Source organism: Microcaecilia unicolor, chromosome 1 (genome assembly GCF_901765095.1).
Source record: "Microcaecilia unicolor chromosome 1, aMicUni1.1, whole genome shotgun sequence".
NCBI lineage: Eukaryota > Metazoa > Chordata > Amphibia > Gymnophiona > Siphonopidae > Microcaecilia > Microcaecilia unicolor.
The window spans coordinates 41,087,798-41,111,621 of NC_044031.1; the positions used below are offsets into that span (position 1 = coordinate 41,087,798).

The window sequence follows — 23,824 nt, forward strand, 5'->3', positions numbered from 1 at the left end:
TACTAAGCCACGAAGGTACCTATGCGTGCCCAACGTGAGCCAAATTGGAGTTACTGCCCGGTTACTGTGTGGCCCTTATGGTAAATTCAATTTTGGTGCGCGTCTGAAAAATATTTTTTTATTTTCTGGCACGTGTAGCGGGTGCGTGCAGGTCATTACCACCCAAATTCTTTACTGCTAGGTCTATGGCTGGCGGTAAGGTCTCAGACTCAAAATGGACGCACAGCAATTTTGATTTTGCTGCACATCCATTTTCAGGGAAAAAAAAAAGAGGCCTTTTTTACAGGTGCGCTGAAAAATGGATTGGAGCGCCCAAACCCGCATCTACATAACCACAAGCCATTTTTCAACGCGCCTTTGTAAAAGGACCCCTAATTCATCACATTAACTCTGAGTTTAGGAAGGACTATTAAGGCCAAAAGTCAAGACTGGGAAACAAAATCCCAACTCAAATGAAAACAAATTCTCAAGGAAAATTCTGGGATAAAATCATCCATTTATTCTTTTTTTCTACTGTCTCCATTCTCTCTGCTGCTCTTCTTCACTGTGTCAGCCTGATGGATGCATCCACAACTCGCCTCATTCTCTCCTTGACAGTTTGTCCTGGGCAAAGAGAAAGCTGCAGGTTAATATTTCTTCTATTAGGACTGCCTGTGCTTTCTGATCTAACAGGGACTGTAAGAACCAGGATCACCAGTCATGAAGAAGTGAAGAAAACGCCAGAGATGAACCGTGTCTCCAAAACGTCAAAAAGACATAAACTGGGTACATAGGATGGGCCTTACGGTTCCTTAAGAGGGTCATTTTCTAAAACTTTATTTCACATAAATCCCCAGATTCTATATAGCGTGCTTAGCGTTCTGCTCTGAAATCCAAGAGTATTCTATAACAACGTGCGTAACTTAATTCGCTTAACAAGCAATCAGCATTGCTAACAACACTTAACAAGCACAATAATGAGCACTAATGGACAATAATTAAAATTTACGCACAAATCGCTAAACAGTCCTTTTACCAAGCTGCAGGGGAAAAGACCCTGCTCTAGCGGTGGGGGCCATTTTTTCCACATGCCAGGGCCCTTTTTACTGCAGCGGGTAAAAAGCTCCCAGATAAACATGGCCATGCGGTAAGAGAACTCTTGCCGAGTCGCCATGCGGCAGGGAGCCCTTACCACCACCCACTGAGGTGGCGATAAGGGCTCCCGCTGTAACCTGGCAGCGCGCAATGATGCCCGATTACCGCTGGGTTACCGCCCCGCCAGCCATTTCCAGAGGTTTTTTTCCCCCCGGAAATGGCGCATGCTCAGGGCAAAACTACTGACGGCAGCTGCGTTGGGCTGGCGGTAGTCCCAATTTATTTATTTATTTGTTGCATTTGTATCCCACATTTTCCCAGGCTCAATGTGGCTTACATTATGCCATAATGGCGAACGCCATCTCCGGAGGAGAAATACAAAGTAGTATTACCTTTAAAGTTCATAAATGTTGAAATAAATTATAAAGTAAGTTAGATAAACAGTTCATTTCAGGCATGAGAGATAAGGGGGTAGTGCATTAACGTTTATTAGTGACAAACTGATTGAAGCAAACAGGTATAGAGAGTTCGATTTTGTCTGGTTCTGGTAGAGTTTTGATGTCAAGTCATTTATGAAGGATCATTATGGTCAGTGTTTTTGAACTGGTTGGTCTTTAGTAATTTCCAGAAGGCTGCCAGGTCGTGCGTTTAGCAATTGGTAAGCCTGCGTTGGGCTTGCTGACACTTTGTAAAGACCCCCTTATTCTGCAATGCACAGCATCTAAATTTTAATGCACAAAGGCCTGGTTATGGGCATATTGTGGGCTTTCCAAAATTTACATGCACCGTTATAGAATATGGCCCTCTGTGATGTAATCTACATGCCAGGATTTATGCTATGTCTTCATTGGTGTAAATGGAGGAGCATAGATTTAGGCACTGGGGTGTCAACTAAGCATATGCTATATACCGTGCCTAAATCTAGGCGCTGCTTACAGAATACGTTTAGGCGGAAATGTTTTCCGCATGGATTTTCTAGTCGCCATATATAGAATCTCCCTCCCCCCCAAAAAAACTCCGATTTATGCATTTAAAAGGTCTCTTGTAAAATTAAGTCACACTTAAACGTCTGCATGGTGCAAATCGGCATATTGTTAAATAGGTGTATTCAGTGGAAGAGTCTGGAAAAAATGCGGGCAGAGGCAGAATTTATATATGTATTTTAGAAAATTGTATTTATTTATTTGGATTTATTTACCGCCTTTTTGAAGGAATTCACTCAAGACGGTGTACAGTAAGAATAGATCAAACATGAACAGGAGGCAATTAGAGCAGTAAAAATATTCGAACAATACAAAGTATGGCATGGTATACTACTTGCAATGACAACACAAGATGTACTAGAACATTATAATTGGTAGTGAAGGGTAAGGCAAAGTTGTCACATATAGATGAGTAAGAAAGTAGGAAGAATTAGAACGTAAGGAGATTGATATGAAGAAAGTTACACGTGAGGTCAGAGAGATGGTTAAATATATTATCAGCTAGGGTAGGAGTGCATAAACATGTGCAGCCCGAGTCAATCCTTGTGTGTGTGAGTGAGACTAACAAGCCAGGGGCGTAGCCAGACCGCGCCAGGAGAGGGGACCAGAGCCCGAGGTGGGGGGCACTGTTTAGCTGCCTTCTCCCGGCCGTCGACCCCCCCACGCCCACCTGCTTGCCGCACCACTTTGGACCCCCCTGCCGATGACCCTCTTGAACCCCCCCTCCCTCCACCAACCCTCCCCTGCCGCCGCCCGCCCCACCGCCGCATCAGGTACCTTGTTTGCTGGCGGGGGTCCCCAAACCCCGCCAGCCGAAGAGTCTTCTTCAGCGCCGGAGTTAGTAGACTCCGGCACCTTCGTTCAACGAAGTTCGTTGTGTGATCAGCTGTTTCTGACGCCTTACGTCCTGCTCCATGCATTTAGCCCCGTGGAGGACGTAAGGCGTCAGAAACAGCTGATCACACAACAAACTTCGTTGAATGAAGGCGCCGGAGTCTACTAACTCCGGCGCTGAAGAAGACTCTTCGGCTGGCGGGGCTTGGGGACCCCCGCCAGCAAACAAGGTACCTGATGTGGCGGCGGGGCGGGGGGTGACGACGGGGGAGGGTTGGTGACGGGAGGGGGTTCAAGAGGGTCGTCAGCAGGGGGCCAGGGCCGAATTTACGGGTCCCAGGCCCCCCCAGGCCCCACGTAGCTACGCCACTGCCATAATGTGGAATAACCTCCCAGGGCCCTTGAGACTTTGTGCTAACATTCACTACTGCTACTACTACTACTTAACATTTCTAAAGCGCTACTAGGGATACGCAGCGCTGTACAATTTAACAAAGAAGGACAGTCCCTGCTCAAAGGAGCTTACAATCTAAAGGACAACATGTGCAGACAGTCAATTGGGGCAGTCTAGACAGCGCCGGTCTTAAGCAGAGGCGACCGAGGTGGCCGCATAGGGCCCCGCGCTTAAGGGGGCCCCGCGCGGCATGCCTCAACTCTGCCTCTCCCTCCGACCCCCGCTCACTCGGACCGCATCATGCTCGCGCCGATTCACTCCGCTGCCTCCCGCCACCGGTGCCCACAGCCCGCCGTCAGCTCCCGCCTCCCAGTCCCAGCAGGACAACGAGAGTGCAGAACTTGCAGCGACGGCCCGCCCCGACACAGACAGACACCAGTTGCAGCACAGCAGCAGCAGGCACGACGGACGGCTCACCCCAGCTTTTCCCTTCCGCCTTCCCGCTCAATGTCCCCGCCTCCTTCTGATGGTATTTCCTGTTTCCACGAGGGCGGGAGGGAGTCATTGAGCAGGAAGGGAAAAGGAGCTGGAGCATGGTCGGAGCCTCGGAGGTGAGCCATCGATTCGGAAGTCAAGTGTGTGCCGAAGTGCAAGTGCGACTAGAAAGTCTCAAGTGTGGAGCACCCACCACCGCCGCCTGGAGCAAGTTTGCCCAGTGCCATTCGGGCAAGGAAGTGTGCAAATACCGCACAGTAATTGAGCAGGTAAACTTGTGGTACTTTTTTCTGCATTTGTGACCCGAGTTATAATTAGGTGCGGATTAGAGATTTAATTATGATGGTCCAGAATCTCTGATGCAGCTTCCCACCATCAGTGGGACCATTCAGGATTATAATTTTTAAAAATCTCAAAGATTTGAGAGAGAGGAGATAATTTTCAACTTTGATCACAGATAAGTGAAATTCTTTTACACCCACTTGATGTAAATTTCATTTTGGTGTTTTTATGGAAGGCTTCTTCAGCCAATGAAGTGATTATTCTTGACGTCAGCAAGTTTCATTCTATAGTCTGACTGTGACTCTGAGGCTTTTTCTTTCTAGCTTTATTTAATGAAAAAACACATATGAAATAATACATGTGTTGGCATGTTTTAGTGGGGATTGATAATATTGCTATTGAATATTAAAACGATCCTAATGCGCAGGGACTGTACAAGTCATAGCAGACTCTAATCACTTAAGAATGTAAACTTAAACATGGTTGCAATATGATCTGCATAAAAATAGGGTTTTCTAGTCAAAGATTTGGCCACTTCATACAATTCCCTAGGGCAGTTCAAAGAGAAAAGAAGCATTTTGACCATATCCTATATAATACAATGCACCTCCAACATTCTGAAGCTGACTGCATGGCTGAGGCATTCCTGCTCTCTGTATCCATCTCCTGAATTGACATCACGTACCAGTTTTCACACAGCCAAGCAAGTGCGGTTGCACTGCCTGTGAACTACATTACCCACCGTGCATTGCTCATGTATCTTTGCAGTGAGAAAGTGCAGCAATGATAATCCTTAGAACTGAGAACAACAGTAAAAGCATTACACACATTTTAGGATCATGTTATACACTAGTGCGAGGCTGTCAGAGGACAGAACAAATATGAGGTTACATTTTACTTTTTCAAAACATATTAAAAACATTCCCGAAATACCAATTAAATAGAGAAAGTTTGCTGACCGATGAAGAGGCAGGTGAATCAAGAGCAAGTTAGCTCTTGCGAAACGAGTCGCTGCTGAGGTCTCATGAGTAAGACGACAAGTCATGATAGTGCTTGCTGAATTACTAGAAATTATTCAAAAGTATATCCAGCGTTGAGTCTTTAAAGTTTGACTGGATACCTACCCCTGCTGCATAAAAATTTTGGGCCAAGCAAGAAGTAAAAATTACACTTTAGCACATGTCTATGTCTGATCTTCAAGGCCCAGAAAGGAAATGGCCCCGACTACCTGAAGAATAGGATGATCCTCTACACACCTCCAATAACACTAAGGTCCTCTCAAAGACTATCACACCCTCTCCAAAAGACATTACACGATGTGATACCCACAAACGAGACTTCTCCAGAGTAGCCCCCACACTCTGGAATGCATTGCCTGAAAGGCTCCACTTAACAGGAGACTATCTCTATTTCAGGAAGCAGGTGAAGGCTTGGCTCTTCAACCAGGCCTTTAATGGAAGAAGTAACTACCTTCTCAGTCTCTCAAACGCACAAGAAGTGACACAGGCTTCACATACTGCAGCAGGACATGTTCATCCACTCCTACCCTAGCTGAGATAACATTTAATCATCCCTCTGACCTCATGTGCACCTTTCTTTAAATTAGTCGCCTTATTTTCTAACTCCTCTTACTCTCTTACCTATCTATATATTCCACCTTTGATTATACCCCACACTGTCAATTAAAATGGTCTATTACATATTGTGTTAACATTGTAAGAAGTAAACTGTGCCATACTTTGTATTGTTTTTGAATATTTTTACTGCTGTAACTGTCTGTTGCTCATGTTTGATCTATTTTTACTGTACACCACCTTGAGTGAATTCCTTCAAAAAGACGGTAAATAAATCCTAATAAATAAAATAAATACATAATTGCAAGTGTTCTGTAACCTTCCGCATGTAGACATTTGACACAGCCATGCCCCACCCATGAACCTCCCCCTGTTCACGCCCCCTTGCATTTATATGCTATCCTCCATGTTCTATAAATGGCGCATAAATTTCCACGCATAAAATTGTGTTATTCTGCGATGCGTGAGTGACTAACCTGCTTATTTTCGAAGGAGAAGGCCGGCCAAATCGGTATAATCGAAAGCCGATTTTGGCCAGCTTCAACTGCTTTCCATCGCAGGGCCGGCCAAAGTTAAAGGGGGCGTGTCGGCAGGGTACTGAAGGCGGGACGGGGGCGTGGTTAAGAGATGGCCGGCTTCGGCCCATAATAGAAAAAAGAAGGCCGGCTCTGACGAGCATTTGGCCGGCTTTACTTGGCCCATATATTTTTAGGACCAAGCCTCAAAAAAGTGCCCCAAATGACTAGATGACCACCGGAGGGAATCGGGGATCACCTCCCCTTACTCCCCCAGTGGTCACCAATCCCCTTCCCATTCCCCCCCCCCCCTCCAAATTTTATACATTTTTTTGCCAGCCTCTATGCCAGCCTCAAATGTCATACCCAGCTCCATGACAGCACTATGCAGGTCCCTGGAGCAGTTTTTAGTGGGTACTGCAGTGCACTTCAGGCAGGCGGACCCAGGTTCATCGCCCCCTACCTGTTACATTTGTGGTAGTAAATGGGAGCTCTCCAAAACCCACCAGAAAGCCACTGTACCCACATCTAGGTGCCCCCCATTCACCCGTAAGGGCTATGGTAGTGGTGCACAGTTGTGGGCAGTGGGGTTTGGGGGGGGGGTTGAGGGGCTCAGCACACAAGGTAAGGGAGCTATGTACCTGGGAGCTTTTTCTGAAGTCCACTGCAGTGCCCCCTAGGGTGCCCGGTTGGTGTCCTGGCATGTGAGGGAGACCAGTGCATTACAAATGCTGGCTCCTCCCACGACCAAATGCATTGGATTTGGCCGGGTTTGAGATGGCCGCCATTAATTTCCATTATCGCCGGAAACCAATGGCGGCCATCTCTAACGCCGGCCCAAATGTTGAGATTTGACCATCCCCGACCGTATTATCGAAACAAAAGATGGCCGGCCATCTTGTTTCGATAATAAGGTCGGGTATGCCGTTTTACGGGGCCGGCCTTGGAGATGGCCACCCCCATTCGATTATGCCCCTCTACATTGGTTAACAAACCACTTAGCACCAATAATTGGTTACTAGCAATCAATGACTGACATTATGCGGCAAAAGTTTGGACTTGTGTGTGCATCTTGCTAACAGCTACAATATACATAAATGGCACAAGGCTTTTACCCAGGCCTTAAAACTGGTTTTAAAAAATCCGCAATCAAGCGGAGAACTCGAACGCCCCATGGGAAAACACAGAAATAGGTAAAAAGTGGGATGTTTGACCACAGAAATACAAATCCTGGAGACAATATCATAAAAACTTCTTTATTGAAAAAAAGACTCGACACAACGTTCCATGCTGTGCTCCTAGTGACCCGCTACAGACAAGCTTACCACGAAAGGTCTTTTTCAAGACCACTTTTGTGATATAGCCAATCACTTTACATTTGGTTCGTCACACGGACCAAATCGTGTTTCAGGCGTTTCAGATTCATATACGCTACGTCATAGCGGGAGACTCCTGATGCAGGCCTGTAGGCCGAAACACAACAGTTGTGTCGAGTCTTTTTTTCAATAAAGAAGTTTTTATGATATTGTCTCCAGGATTTGTATTTCCGTGGTCAAACATCCCACTTTTTACCTATTTCTTAAAACTGGTTTGAAATTTTTTTTAAAAGCAGTTAAAGAGTCCACTATGAATATGAAGGTCCTAGTCAGCTTTGTTTGGGTGTTGTCAGCTTGTTGTGCTTTCTTACCCTTTTGCCAAACAGCAAGGCAGCCAAAATTTCTTCACTTGAGCTGCTCACGGAGGAACTCGGATGCGCTCTCATTCCTCCTGCCTGCGAGGGCTGTTTTTTGGTGACCTTCTGTATAGGGGTCCCGTCAACAGCAGTGTCCTGGGAGATGGAGGGGCAAAGGGTTAGCGTTCATTTCATATGCAGAAATTGCGCCCAAAGAAAAATCGATGGCTCATTGAACTGGGCTTTTCCAATGCCTTTCTTTCATTCCTCAACTCAATCCACTGGGTTTGAACCCCTGTCCTCAGCAACCTTACAGGGTCTTTTACTAAGGCGCGCTCACATTTTCGGCGCATGCTAACATTGTGGGCGCGCTAAACGTTACAGACGCCAATGCATTCCTATGGGCATCTCTAACGTTTAGCGCGCCCACAATTTTAGCACGCGATGAAAACGTGAGCGTGCCTTAGTAAAAGACGCCCTTCAAGAGGTCTAATTTTATTTATTTATTTATTTATTGCATTTGTATCCCACCTTTTCCCACCTATTTGTAGGCTCAAAGTGGCTTACAGAGTGTGGTTATGACATAATCATTTCGTTACCAAACTAAGGGGTCCTTTTAAGCTTCGGCAAAAAGTAGTCATAGTGCACCCTTATGCAGGTTTTTTCCGCAGTGTAAGGCCACTTTTTGCAGTGGCTGGAAAACGGTCATGCACTTGTGTTCACTACTCAAAATATTGGGCTTAGTATGAGAATTCAAACAATCGCAATAGAGAAATCAGGTGCCCTTGACAGGATGCTGGGCTTGATGCGCCTTTGGTCTTTTCCCAGTATGGCATTACTTATGTTCTTATGTAGATAAGAATCCTCTTCACTGTGAGTATAAATAGGAAGGGGTCCTTTTACAAAGATGCACTAGTGTTTTTAGAGTGTGCTAAAAGTAAGCATGCGCTAAACGCTACAGATGCCCATATATTCCTATGGGTGTCTCTAGTGTTTTGCTCGCACTAATGACTGGCACGTGTTAAAACGCTAGCGTACCTTTGTAGAAGACCCTATAAGTGCATCAAAACTTTTTAAGGAAGGAAAAAGCCTCCACAGACTTCCAACAAGCATCACTGCTTTAATGATAGCGGAGTTCTCGCTGTTATCACTGGCTGGAAAACACTCCCAATGTACACAGCTCACAATTCAGCAATCCAACCAGGGGTGTAGCCAGACTTCGGCAGGAGGGGGGTCCAGAGCCCGAGGTGAGGGGGCACATTTTAGCCCCCCTGGCGCCGCCAACCCCCCCCCCCCCCCCGCTGCCATTGCTGACACCCCCCCCCACCGCCGCCACCACCACCAACTTTGACCCCCCCCCCCCACCAACGACCCTCTTGATCCCCCCTCCCGCCGCCAACCCTCCCCCACTGCCGCAGTCATCGCCTACCTTTGCTGGCGGGGGACCCCAACCCCCGCCAGCCGCGGTCCTCTGTCTTTTCCCGCGTAAGGCTTCGTTCTTCTTTGCAGTACGTCAGACTCAGAAGAATGAAGCCTTACACGGGAAAAGACAGAGGACCGTGGCTGGCGGGGGTTGGAGTCCCCCGCCAGCAAAGGTAGGCGATGACTGTGGCGGCGGGTTGGCGGCGGGAGGGGGGGTCGAGAGGGTCGACGGCAGGGGGGTCCAGGGCCAAATCTATGGGGGCCCAGGCCCCCCTGGCCCTACGTAGCTACACCACTGAATACAACACTTCCAAACGAAAAGCAAACACTTAACTTAAAGTGCCGTGGAACAGCTACATAAGGACAGGAGCATAGCCAGACACCCAATTTTGGGTGGGCCTGGGCACAAGATGGGTGGGCAGAACTCTGCCTTGTCCCGCAATTTGGTCTCTCCCTCTATCGCCTGCATGCCATATGATCTCTCAAACATCCCCCCCCACCCCCCGCATACCTTTTAAAAAGCAGATTTTCACCGGCAGCGAGCAGCAACTAATACACACTGCTCATGTTGACCTCACAACCTTCCCTCTGATGCAACTTCCTGTTTCGGGGAATACATCAGAGGGAAGGCTGTGGGGCTGGTGCGAGAAGTATGTATCAGTTTATTTTTTTTATTTTTTTGTTTTTGTTACATTTGTACCCCGCGCTTTCCCACTCATGGCAGGCTCAATGCGGCTTACGTGGGGCAATGGAGGGTTAAGTGACTTGCTGCTCACTGCAGGTGAAGATCTGCTATTTACATGGCATGCAGGAGGGACAGTTGTTGGGAGTTTTCGGCTGGTCAGGCTTGGGGATCCCTGCCAGCCACATCATAGGTGTGCTGCTACTGGATGGGCCTGGGCCCACCCTTGGCTACGCCACTGCATAAGGAACTTCAACACTTGAAGTGTTTGCTTTTCGTTTGGAAGTGTTGTATTGCTGAATTGTCAGCTGTGTACATTGGGAGGTTTTTTCAGTCAATGATGACAGCGAGAATGCCGCTATCATTAAAGCAGTGAAGCTAGTTGGGAGTCCGTTGAGGCTTTTTCCTCCCTTAAAATTTTTTGATGCATAACGCATTTATTTATTTGTTGCATTTGTAGCCCACATTGTCCCAGGCTCAATGTGGCTTACAGTATGCCATAGTGGCGATCGTCATTTCCGGAATGAGAAATACAAAGTGGTATTGAATTAAGTTCATAAATGGTAGAGTAAATTATAGAGTAAATTAGATAATCAGTTCATTTCCGGCGTGAGAAATAAGGTGGTAGTGCGTTAACGTTCGTTAGTGACTGAAGAAGTCAGGTATAGAGAGTTCGGTTTTGTCTAGTTCTGGAAGAGTTTTGTAGGAGTATTTGCTGTGATCTCACCCACCCTGTGTGCATATGAGAGCACCTTTACAGCCAAAATGGACGCTGCAACCTTTCACCTATATGTCTGACTACCAACTGTGCAGAAGTCAGAATTTCAGCTTGTAATAGATTTACTGAAGCCTGCACCACCTCCAAGGTCACTCTGTATCGGGGGAGAATGCATGTCCCTGAGGGAGAGAGAGTGAGAGAGAGCTTACGAGATAAGACGGACAAAGGAAGCTTCATACAGATGCTGGGAGTACATGGTGGGATTATTTCTGATTGGCTCCCAGAAAACTGATTGATCTGAGAAGCGGGAACAGAAAGAGGTTAGTTCCTGAAGAACCGAGAAGAGAGAAGAACAGAAGAACAGAAGACCACCTGAGAGACTTACTGATAATACCTGGCAAAGCTTTTCCCCAGGGTACAGCTGTCTACAGGATCTATACTGAGTCTGTATCATCTGTGGCTGATCAAGACAAGTGCATCACCTGAGCTTGTGGGACCTCGCTGAGACCTTCGGCTGAGGCATTGGAAGGAATCTGATCTGGAAACCGGGACGGTGAGATCATAGTTTACTTCCTTCAGGCTGGGTTAGATAATTAGTCTGTGCTCGGACCCATCAGATGTGTGACGTCAGGATTTATGATCTCTAGTTGCTGTTAGCCTAGTATAAGATTTGTGTGGTAATCATTAGGATCTTGGTATTGTGTTTATCTGTCATTACAGATTTTAGCCAATAGGATAATCATAGTTATTCTCTATATTTTTGGTATCATTGTGCATGCAATCAGGAATTGCTGATGCTATAAGCTGAGAAGAGTTTTCTATATTTTTGTATATAACGCTGTATAAATAAACTAATATATTCCATTGGTCTGTCCGTTATTTTCCATGCAGCTAATGTTGGGCAGAGGCCACGCCCCCTAGACATAAGCGAGTACATAGGTAGGAATTGGCCTCTTACAAAATATATTTATAACCACCTACAAATTGGGGCTCTCGTCCGGGATGGTTGGTGCAGGAATAACAAGTTAAAACGTTTTCTGGGTCTTTTCAGAAAGCTGTTTTGACTCTCTGTTTCTTTTTGCACGAACTGCAGTTAACCTAGCTGACGGCAGACTTTGTTTATACAGCTGTGTTTTATTGCTGTAATTGGTTGACAGATTTATTACTCTGAGTTCCAAAAGAGAAAAAAAAACGGTTTCTCTAAACTCTCTGTAAGGAAGGAAAACAGGGTGTGTTTAGTCTTTAACATGGCGACCGGCACTGTTGGCACATTGCCTGAAATTCTTCTTAGTGAACAGGAGAGGGGCGTGCTTAAAATATTACTGCCACTCTCTCATAGTAAGGCGAAACCAGCTCCTCCTACAGTAGAGTCTGTACGTGCTTTATTTGGTAGCAGGTCACCGAATAGCTCAGAAGCATATGCTACGGTTTTAAATACAATTATAAAAGAGAAACAGCATTTGTCACAATGGATGCTTTGTGAACTGGGCGTGTCTCTTTTGGCAGTTAAAGACTCTTTGATGAATGAGATAAGACAGATATCTGTACCTCTAACAGATCGCATAGCAGAGTTGCAGTTAGATTTGTCCCAGACTAGGGAAACTGTCCAGGAGCGAGACAGTGAGTTAGCTGCATTACGAGTTGATTTAGACACTGCCAAATCTGCTTTAGCAGGGACCAATGTAAGCCCCGCCCCACCTGACTCCTCTGAAGAGATTTGTACGGAGTGCCAGACACTGTATGATAAGTGTAAAACTTTGCAGTGTGACCTAACTGATTGTGAAGCACTTAATTCCACATTAAAGCAAGAAATTGCCCAGTACCTCGAGTCTTTTGATTCGTTGCAAGAGAAATTTTCTCGGTTGACTGATGCATTACACAACCAGATTAGGGAAACAGATAAGTTGCAGACATTAAATCGGGAGCTAAAACAGGTCTCAGAAGGTGTTCAGAGTGAGTTGCGCAGGGAGCTAGTGGCCACTCAAGAACAATCTGTGTCTGTGTTTCAAGATTGGCACGCAGCCAAGCTAGAGTTGGCGGAGTTAAAAGAAAAGCAGGAGACAGTCTCACTACAATTAGAATGTACAGTGAAGGACAGAGATTCATTGTCTAAAGCATTAGATGAGTGCACTGTAAAGATTTCCACAATGCAGCAAGAGCTTACGCAAATGGCGCAGGAAGAAGTACCGTATACCTTAGAGTTCCCCGACAGTTTTGCTGTGGGTCACCCAAGCCCAGCTCCCGAAATGAACCGTTACGTGAGCCGGGAGGGACCCGAGTTAAACACACCCACTGGGGGCATGGCTCCGGCTCTTTCCCGCCCCTCTGTACAATTCAGCCCCATAGTGGCTGGTGAACGAAGCAGCAGACCCGAGACAGTGCCACACCCATTGGGGGCACGGGCCCAGGGACTGCCTGCTGAAATCATCAGCTCACTTGGTCAGGTGCCTAGCTCAGGGCCTCAGCCTTCGGCAGATCCACCCAGTTTTAGCAACGCACCTGCCCCGAGGTTCTCTACACCTGGTAGTGATCAGCGGCATGTCAAGCCGGAACCCAAGAAAGGAATGTCTATGGAGAGGCAGGCATATGTTATAAAGATGCTACGCACCGTAATAGCGCCTTTTAAAGAGTCTGCCTTGGTATCCATAGAAACCCATCTTAAGGCAGTGCATGAACTCCTGCAAACCATGCACGTCTCTTCTGAGAATGATATCAGAGCCCTCCTCAAATGGACCTTTAGTACCGAGTGCCATGAAGTTCTAGATTTGATCATGTCCGATAACCCTGATTTACGGTCAGTGGAGCAAGCCTTAGCGAAGCGCTACGGTCTCTTTGCCAACTCTCTGGAAGCTAAGCGTGCAGCGTATACTATTAGTTGTAATCCGGAGGAGAGTCCGCGGGAGTGGGCCCATCGCTTGAAGCGTGCATTTTACCAGGGGGGGGGCCCGCCTGATTCTAAAGATCTTGAATTTGGTGATTTCAGGGAACTTTTTATACAGGGTCTGCCTGATCCGATAAAGATTCCCTTGGCAGGAAAAAACGCAGAACCCTATTCCAGCCTTCTAAAGCAGGCTGAAGGAATTTTTGAAATCTGCCGCGCCAAGCCAATCGCAGAGACTCCTAAACCGACATCCAAGAGTCGCAACAGGGTAATAACACCCGCTGTTTGTGCGGTCACTTCCACGCTTTCTCTGGAAAACAAAGCGCCGAGACCAACTACGCCGCCGGGCTCTCAGGCCCTGCCACGGGATGCAGCGCCCCCTATTGCACAGGAGGGACAGCAACACCCTAAAAAGAAGCGGTTTAATCAAAAGAAGTGGAATGCAGAGAAGATCCGCGCTATGCAAGCTCAGCTGGACCAATTGATGGCAAGATGTTCAATCGCGGAGTCTAGCAATGTACCTAAGACACCACCATCTCATAAAAAGGTCAAATTCCAGAAGCAGAAGGACCAGTCTTCTAGACCGCCGACCCCTCCGGGGCTTAGTGTTAAATCTGTTGAGGTGGAACAGCCATCCTCTTCGGAGGAAGAACAAGCATGACTAGACGTGGCCACAAAACCTGTTACCGCAAGCGTCCCCACTGTCCACGTGGATGCGTTGTCGCCCATCAGTGAGGAGTCCCCCGTGAACCATGCTGCGTCTCAGCCCTCGAACCCGGAAGGGCCTCTTTCAAAAGACTCATCCCAGGAAGTCAGGTATTTTCTAGGTAAGCTGATATCTAAAGGTTACAGATATACCGTGGAGTTGGTAATTCAACAAGTACTTTCCTGTGAAGGTCTCCTGGGTACAGCATCAGAGGTGACCTTGGTCACCCAGGGCCTGTTTCAGAAACTAGAGGCATCTCTAGGGGGGGGTCAGGATGTGCTGCGTGTCACACCGTGCGACTTGTCCCTGGTGGCCTATGGCAATCAAAGTATTGGAACTGTGGGACAGGTTTGGCTATCTTTACAGCTTGGACAGATGACCGTCAGGCACCCAGCCATCATCACTACCAGTGAGGGTGAAGAATTTCTGATTGGAAATGACCTTTTGAAGAGATTTCGGCCTGTTTTGGATTATGACGAGGAAACGATCTGGTCTAAAGTCACTCGACCCCTTAAATATGTGCGAGGGAGATACTGGCGTACAGTCAGTGATGCCAACTCTGTGGAGCTACAGGACACTCCCCTGCGGACTGATCTCCGGTGTTCCGCGGATCCGCCCATGCGGGAGCCTCCGTTGACAGATGCACCAAAAGGGGGTCAGAAGCATGAAGAGCTGGTGCAACAAGCGGACCAACTAGAGATTGTTTCACAGGACTCAGCCAAGACGGATGACTTAACAGATACTGGGTCTCCCGTATCACTTGAAATCTCATCTCCTATCTCTGCTCCTGATTTTGCTCATCCTTGCAAGGTGACTGTCATCACCCAGAAAGGTGATGAATTCACCATACCAGTTCAGGTGGCTAACACCCAATTGCTTCAAGCTACTTTACTGTTCACTAGTGATCTCTCCTACATCAGTGACTCGTTGTACAGCCAAATTCGTAAGTCTGTACAACTTCCCTTCAGCAGATGTTCCTCTACTTCGGTACAGGTACCGGGACAAGGCTCCAAGCCGCTCGACGGAATATGTGGCCTTCCCTTGACTGTGGGAAAGAAGATATTCACACACCACTTCTCTATTGTCCGGGGCTTGAGGGAACCCTTATGTTTGGGGTCAGATTGCCTTGCACGACTGGGAGTTTATGTGGACCTGGTGAATCTTGTCCTGTGGAGTAGAATGCAGAACAAACCAGTGGAACTTGAACCTACGGCTGTTTGTTTGAAGTCTGGACAGACCATTCCCCAGGTCTGTGAGGTAGTCTGTGACAAGGATGTAACCATTCCAGGCAGAGTTCGGGATTTTTCCCTCAAGCTTCGCCTCGCCCAAGGACAACGTCTGCTGGATGATGTAGTGTTCTTTAGCCCACATGCCCACTTTCGAGACCTTGGATTGGCAATTGGTGTTCTGCCATGTTTGGAGGTCACCGGTACCACCTTATACCTGTTGGTCACCAATCCACAGTCTGCTGAAGTTGAGCTATCTGCTGGAGATCCTTTTGGCTTTCTGGTTGGCCAGTCCTTCCATGATGTCGAGGTAAGTTTGCCTATCCTTGGCAGGCTGCCTTCTTCTTGGGACACCTGCCAGGGGGGGGAGACGACTGACAGTTGGTTTACCTCTCCCAGGGGCCTCATATCTCTCGAGTTTGTTTGGCCCTATGATGCGACGTGTGCTCAGGTACAGGTGGAAGATGACTTCTTGTTTCTGTCCAGGGAAATGTCTTTAAATCTAGACTAGTAAGATACCTTTAAATCTAGACTGAAAGCCCACCTATTTAACATTGCTTTTTGACTCATAACCACTTGTAACCACTCGCCTCCACCTACCCTCCTCTCCTTCTTCCTGTACACATTAACTGATTTGATTTGCTTGCTTTTTTTTTTTTTTTTTTTTTTTTTGTCTATTAGATTGTAAGCTCTTTGAGCAGGGACTGTCTTTCTTCTATGTTTGTGCAGCGCTGCGTACGCCTTGTAGCGCTATAGAAATGCTAAATAGTAGTAGTAGTAGTAGTGTACCTCAGAAGCCTCGAAGGGTGAATTCTGTGGAAACCTCAACCTTGCAGGAGGACATTGAAGAACAGGTGGAAATTTCATCCAACCAACCTTTCTCAGAGTTTGATGCTATGGTGAAAGAGCAAGTGGAACAGGCTGATGCTTGTACTACTCACACAGAGAAGAGGAAGTTGACTCAGTTGTTGTACAATTACAAGGACCTTTTTGCTGTAGATTCGTATGACTGTGGACTTACGAACCTACATGTCACCAGAGTGCCTACGGAACCTGGTAGCAAGCCTGTCTTTGTGCGTCAGTATAAGATTCCATTGGCTTCCTATGAGTCTGTACAAGAGATTCTCAACACTTTGGAGACCAGGGGTATCATCAGACAATGCAACAGCACGTACAACTCCCCTCTGTGGCCCATCTTGAAAAAGAATAACAGCTGGAGAATCGCTCTGGATTATCGTCAGTTGAATAAGCGAGTACCCTTGTCCCGGTGGCCTATGGCTCCACTGGATCAGAACCTTGCAACCATCAGGGGGGCTAAGTATTTCACCAGCCTGGATTTGGCATCAGGATTTTGGACCGTACCTGTACATCCACATGATCAGTATAAACTGGCCTTCACCTTTGGGAAGAAACAGTATACATGGAACAGAACTCCCTTTGGGTTTCTCAATTCACCTGCTGAATTCAACATTTTCCTACACAAAGCCCTACCAGATGCTGAAGCTCGAGGAACAGTGGTCTATGTGGATGACATTCTGATCAAGAGTCCTACCTTTCAGGAACACCTGGAGGAGATGGAGCATGTCTTCACACAGTTGGCAGATGCTGGAGCTAAACTGACTCTTGCCAAAGGACAATGGTGCAGGAAATCACTGAATTACTTAGGGTATGAAATTTCTGCTGAGGGTCTGCGACCCCAGAAGAAGCGAGTGCAGTCTTTACAACAGTTGAAACAGCCCACCAATATCACTGAACTTCGTTCCTTTCTAGGAATTTGCAACTACTCCAGACAGTTCATAGATGAGTATGCGGAGATCACCCGACCGTTGGTCAAGTTGTTGAAGAAAGATACACCTTGGGTCTGGGGGCCAGAACAGAAATCTGCTATGCAGGAGCTGAAAGACAAGCTTAGCTGCTTCCCATGCCTCGCATACCCCGAGGGAGGTCGTGAGTTCTACGTGGACTTGGGATATTCCCAACACTCTATGAGTGCTGTCCTATATCAGAAGTATGACACGGATAAGAGGGTAGTGGCGTATGCCAGTAAAGGACTAACGGATGTGGAGAGGAAGTATTCCGACTGTGAGAAAGCGCTCCTGTCTACCGTTTGGGCTTTGCAACACTTCAGAAGTTACATCCAAGGTGAGAAGCTAATTGTGGAGACTTGCCACCAGCCCATCAGTTTCTTGGGTAGTGACCGAATTAAGACCGGTCGAGTGTCAAACAGCAAAATAGTCTCCTGGACATTGGCTCTTCAAGGCTGGCCTCTGGAGGTAAGGTATGCTCAGAAACATCGTAACGCAGTAGCCCAAGGTATGGCTGACCTACATGATTGTGCAGAACAGGATTCCATTGCAGGTATTCCCGAAGCAGATGTTCCCCCGCTAGAGAAAGAACCTCATCGACACCATCTGTATGATGAACAGACTTGTGCTACCATGCCTAAGGTCTATGTAGATGGTTGTGCTTACCGTCGCGATACAGTCAAGGAATTGGTTGCAGGAGTAGGAGTGGTATGGGATCCAACCAATCTTGAAGAGACCTTGAAGCACAGCTTGGGCTCGCGAACTAATCAGTACACTGAGATTGTGGCAGCTCTGGTGGCGGTACAGTCTGCAATTCAGAAAGGAGTCCGACAGTTGGTCATATGTACGGATTCGGACTATGTGAGACAGAATTTTGTGTCCCATTTGCCCATCTGGAAGCAGAAAAATATGTTAAATTCCAAAGGGAAGCCAGTACAACATGGAAACTTGATCCGGATTTTAGATCAACTGGTAAAGGACCATGACATGACCATCTATTGGAAGAAGGTCAAGGGTCATGCAAAAGTTGACAGTCCCGACAAACGGGGAAACGACTTGGCCGATCACCTGGCCAAGGAGGGTGCGCTTACAGGAGAATTATGGCGACCCCCAGATGTGGAGACTGCGACTGTCCAGGCTGTCACCCGACGACAGGCGAAGCAGTCCAACGACACGCCGGTGGTCCAGTGGTGCAGTGAAGTCCCATCCTTTGATCTTGTCATGGCACAGAAATCCGACCCGGTGATCGGGAGATTTTATGAGTCCATATGGAATCCGCAAGACTGTCCCCTGACGGAAAAAGACAAGCAAGAGGAGGAAATGAGGATCCTCTATGCCTCCCGAGAGAAGTTCAAACTTCACAAAGACCTGCTTATTCGGACGAGTAAGCATGGCATTGAGCAATGGGTGGTGCCTAAAGAATATCGAGGCATTATGTTGCAGCATGCCCATGACGAACCATGTGCTGGACATCGAGGGGAGAATATCACCTATGAGACCCTAAAGCAAGTAGCTTATTGGCCTCACATGCGACAGGATGTACAGTTGTACACGCGAGGGTGTTTGACCTGTTGTCGTTTCCAGCCATCTTCACCATCTCACCGAGCACCACTTAGGAAGAAGGGTATCACCATGCCCTGGTCGGATATCCAGATTGATTGGGTTGGTCCTGTAGTTCGATCCACTCGTGGTAACAAGTACTTGCTTACTGTCACCTGCATGTTCACCAAGTGGGTGGAGTGTCTGCCTGCACCCAACTGCACGGCAGAAACCACGGCTACCTTACTACTGAATCATGTGTTCAGCCGGTGGGGTTTGCCTATGCGAGTGGATTCAGACCAAGGTTCTCAGTTCACGGCAGAGGTGATTCAACAGATGTGGAAGATGCTTGGAGTAAAGAGTAAGTTGCACATAGCTTACCGACCTCAATCTTCGGGACAGGTGGAAAGAGCTAATCGCACCATCGTGACCATTCTGAAGAAGTATGTGTCATCCTCAGGTAAGAATTGGGACATTGTCCTACCATTGGTCCTTATGGCGATTCGTTCCACACCCCACCGTTCCACCGGAGTGTCTCCTTTTGAGATGATGACAGGTAGGGAAATGACATTACCAATTCATTTGTTGTACAGGACTAATGATGTGAACTTGTCCAGTGCTACCTCCACTCATGAATATGTCACCCATTTGCGTAAGCATTTGCAAAGTGCCTTTGCCTTTGCTCAGAAAAACTTGGAAAGTAGCGCTAGAGGTAGAAAAGCCTATTATGATCAAGGGACTACCTCTAAAGAATACCAAATTGGCGACAAGGTATTCTACTTCAATTTTGCCAGAAACAAGGTTAAAGAAAGGAAGTTTCTGCCTAGTTGGCGTGGTCCATTCCCCATAGTGGAAAAAGCTTCACCTGTGGCTTACCAAATTTGCCTCAAGAAAAATACTAAGGGTGAAGACACCCTTAAATGGGTCCACATCAATCAGTTGAGACCACGTCATCCCAGTCATTTGGTTCCAGACGTATGTGTTGATGAAACGAACTGTACTAACACCCCAACAGCATAGTCTGTTTTCTTTGTACCTTACAGATGCAGAAAAGAACCCTGATGATCGTGTTCTTGATCTCCGTGCTGCTGGGATCGTGGTCCAAGATGATCGAACCTGGTCCCATGTCTGGAGTTGTTCTGCAAGATACCCCTGGCTTCCTGATTACCCAGTCCCAGATTGTTCCACAGAAAGTAGTTGTGTCCCTTGACCCAATGCATGTACTACTGAAACATTTCAATATGAGTAACTTATCTCTGACTGCTGTTACCCATGCCTGGTTTTTCAATTATATGCAAAATGCCCGTGCACAAGTGAAGAACATTTTGCATCAACTGGACAAAGTCATGGTACAACCTATGCAACCTTATAATTCCAGGTCCAGATCTAAGCGTTTTCTGGGTCTTGCCGGTGGTTTGATTTTTTCGGCCATTGGTTCACTTTTTGGTATTTCCATGTCTGTTGCCAACGTAGTTTCTGTCCAAAAGCTGCAGGCCAATATACAAGCCATCCAAGCAGACTTGAAAGCAATTGAGACCAGATTGGTAGTCCAACAGAGCCAACTGGTTGCCCAAGGTAAAACTATTGCTGATACGGTCACTCTTGTGAATTTACATACACATAAAATTAGTGCTAACACAGCTGATTTGTTGACAATTAAAGGTACCATGAATGAAGACCGTGTGTTTATACAACCTGTTAAGGACCTTATCCAGGATTTATTTAGGGAAGTAGATACTAGTGTTAGTAAGCTAATGCAGGGACAGATACCAACGTACCTGATACCATCTGATGTTGTTAAAGATGCCTTTGCCAAAGTTACCCGTTTGTCTATTGAACCTTTTCAAATTCAAATCGCATTTCATTTAGGTACTGCCTTTCCCCTTTATTTGGATATGGAGCGTATGGAAATTGCCTTCATCCTTAATTTGCCATTTATTATGCCTGAGAATGTATACCAGCTTAAACAAGTTGTAAATGTAGGTACCTGGCATGAGAATTTGTACCTTAATGTTGATACACCTAAGTATATTGCTTACCAACAGGATGCTCCGCAACATTATTTGGTCCCTAACTTAGACCTGTGCCACAAAACTAAAGATGTTAATTGGCTATGCCCTGGTAAACCTTTCCTGAAAGACACAACAGAAGCTCTTTGTGGCTTGTCCACAGAGAATGTCCAAGAGAAGTGTAAGGTTACCGTATCAAAATATGACGATTTTTCTGATACCACTGTAGCTGTACTGGATACGGTATGGTTAGTTAGCACACCTAGTACTGAACTTACTGTCACCTTTCAGAAGCATGATGTAATCAACCGTTACACTCTTCCTTGCAATGTTTGTGTGATCGCTGTACCTAAGTATGCTGTTGCCCATGTAGGAGGAGTTTCCCTGTTTTATCTTGACACAGACCCGGTTGTTTCTGAATTGGAAGTGCTTGATGTATTTCGTGGACATCCTATTGACTTTGCTATGGACCTTATACCATTTTTACAGTCCAAAGACTCTCACACTGTTGAATTATCTGTTGACCATGAGACTCTCGAGGTTGCAGATTACAAACGTCGTTCATCTGATGTCACCCAGTTCCACATGTCCACTCACGTTGTCATTCCACTTTTGACCATCTCGTGGGTCATCATGCTCCTGTGTGCTGTAGTGTTTTGGAGAGACCTTCGTCATTTACGCTATCGCGTAAACACTTTGTCACCTACGGCGATGAGATTGCAAGACTTTATGTAGTTACCTCTAACCAGAGTTTTGCCAACAATTTATTCCGTTTTCACTTTTCTGTACTATTATGCTTTGCTTTGCATGATGTGATTTTCATGATCTATGTGATTATGGTTCATGATTTGTTTGATTAATTTTCATGTGTTAAGACTTTTAACTAACTGCACATGCGTGTTCTATTATTCAGTATTTTGCTGTATTAGCATTTGTGATTTCCTTGTGAACATTATTTTGCTTAATTGAACTGTTTGAAGAGTGTTAGTTTGCATTAGTGGAGATTTACTTTGAAACTTTTTGTAGTTTTGACCATGAAGTTTGTACCTGAATCCTGACTGAACTGTCTGGCTTATTTTTGTAGTTAGGTTGGAGAAGGCCTTTACTCCTTTGCAGTAATTTCCATCTCCAAGGGGGGGAATCTGTAGGAGTATTTGCTGTGATCTCACCCACCCTGTGTGCATATGAGAGCACCTTTACAGCCAAAATGGACGCTGCAACCTTTCACCTATATGTCTGACTACCAACTGTGCAGAAGTCAGAATTTCAGCTTGTAATAGATTTACTGAAGCCTGCACCACCTCCAAGGTCACTCTGTATCGGGGGAGAATGCATGTCCCTGAGGGAGAGAGAGTGAGAGAGAGCTTACGAGATAAGACGGACAAAGGAAGCTTCATACAGATGCTGGGAGTACATGGTGGGATTATTTCTGATTGGCTCCCAGAAAACTGATTGATCTGAGAAGCGGGAACAGAAAGAGGTTAGTTCCTGAAGAACCGAGAAGAGAGAAGAACAGAAGAACAGAAGACCACCTGAGAGACTTACTGATAATACCTGGCAAAGCTTTTCCCCAGGGTACAGCTGTCTACAGGATCTATACTGAGTCTGTATCATCTGTGGCTGATCAAGACAAGTGCATCACCTGAGCTTGTGGGACCTCGCTGAGACCTTCGGCTGAGGCATTGGAAGGAATCTGATCTGGAAACCGGGACGGTGAGATCATAGTTTACTTCCTTCAGGCTGGGTTAGATAATTAGTCTGTGCTCGGACCCATCAGATGTGTGACGTCAGGATTTATGATCTCTAGTTGCTGTTAGCCTAGTATAAGATTTGTGTGGTAATCATTAGGATCTTGGTATTGTGTTTATCTGTCATTACAGATTTTAGCCAATAGGATAATCATAGTTATTCTCTATATTTTTGGTATCATTGTGCATGCAATCAGGAATTGCTGATGCTATAAGCTGAGAAGAGTTTTCTATATTTTTGTATATAACGCTGTATAAATAAACTAATATATTCCATTGGTCTGTCCGTTATTTTCCATGCAGCTAATGTTGGGCAGAGGCCACGCCCCCTAGACATAAGCGAGTACATAGGTAGGAATTGGCCTCTTACAAAATATATTTATAACCACCTACAGTTTCATTGTCTGGTATTTAGGATGGATCATTGTGGTATGTCTTTTTGAACAGGTTGGATTTTAGTAATTTTCGGAAGATTGTTAGGTCGTGCGTTGTTTTTATGGCATTTGGTAGTGCGTTCCATAGTTGCGTGCTAATGTAGGAAAAGCTGGATGCATATGTTGATTTATATTTAAGTCCTTTGCAACTGGGGTAGTGGAGATTCAGGAATGTGCATGTATTTCATAAGGGTGCATTTACTATTTGTACTCACAGTGAAGAGGATTCTCATGCGCTTATGTTACCATTAGCGTGCAGCCGTTAACAAAAACAAGCACATAAGCCCTTACTGCCACCTATTTTGTAGGCAGTAAATGCTCATGCGCTAATCTTGTGCTAATCAGTTAGCACACGGTAATGTAGCTGCGCTAACTGATTAGCGTAGATACACCCACTCTCTGCCCCCAGACACGTTCCCACCGCAAAAGTTTTATAAAACGTTTTTTAGCATGCCGGTAGCGCAGGCACATGTCCACAGTACCGTGAGACGCCTCAGTGTACCCCGAGGTATGCCATTTCAAACTGCGGTAAGTTTGGTAAAAGGGCTCCTAATCTGGCTGTTAAATGTATCACATGAATCTTCACTTTCAAACAACCCACTTGTGCAAAATGTAGAGGTGGTGTGGTGTGTTTTCAAAGGAAAAATTTCATCTTTGAAAATTGTCCTTGGATATGACTTTCTTTGCACCTGCTTTGTGAGCAGGCTAAAATTGGCTGTGAAATGCCAATGATCTAAACTCTGATTATCCAGATGTCCAGACATCTGTACTGGTGCTGGAGTTTACTGTGTTTAAATTTGAAACAAAAACTGTACACTTTACTGTATCCTG

General features: G+C 46.2%; 1 protein-coding gene across 2 annotated transcripts in view; it reads right to left on the reverse strand.

Annotated features, from left to right (window-relative positions):
* Positions 1-476: 476 nt before the first annotated feature.
* The window catches only part of LOC115465546, a 71,740-nt gene continuing 48,392 nt past the window's right edge, over positions 477-23,824 (reverse strand). For both annotated transcript variants that reach the window (XM_030196095.1, XM_030196086.1), the window contains 2 exons: positions 7,839-7,979; positions 477-603 (listed from right to left, as the gene is read on the reverse strand). In XM_030196095.1, the coding sequence (XP_030051955.1) occupies positions 580-603; positions 7,839-7,979 (165 nt within the window). In that variant the 3' untranslated portion in view covers positions 477-579. The remainder of the gene's footprint in view (positions 604-7,838; positions 7,980-23,824) is intronic.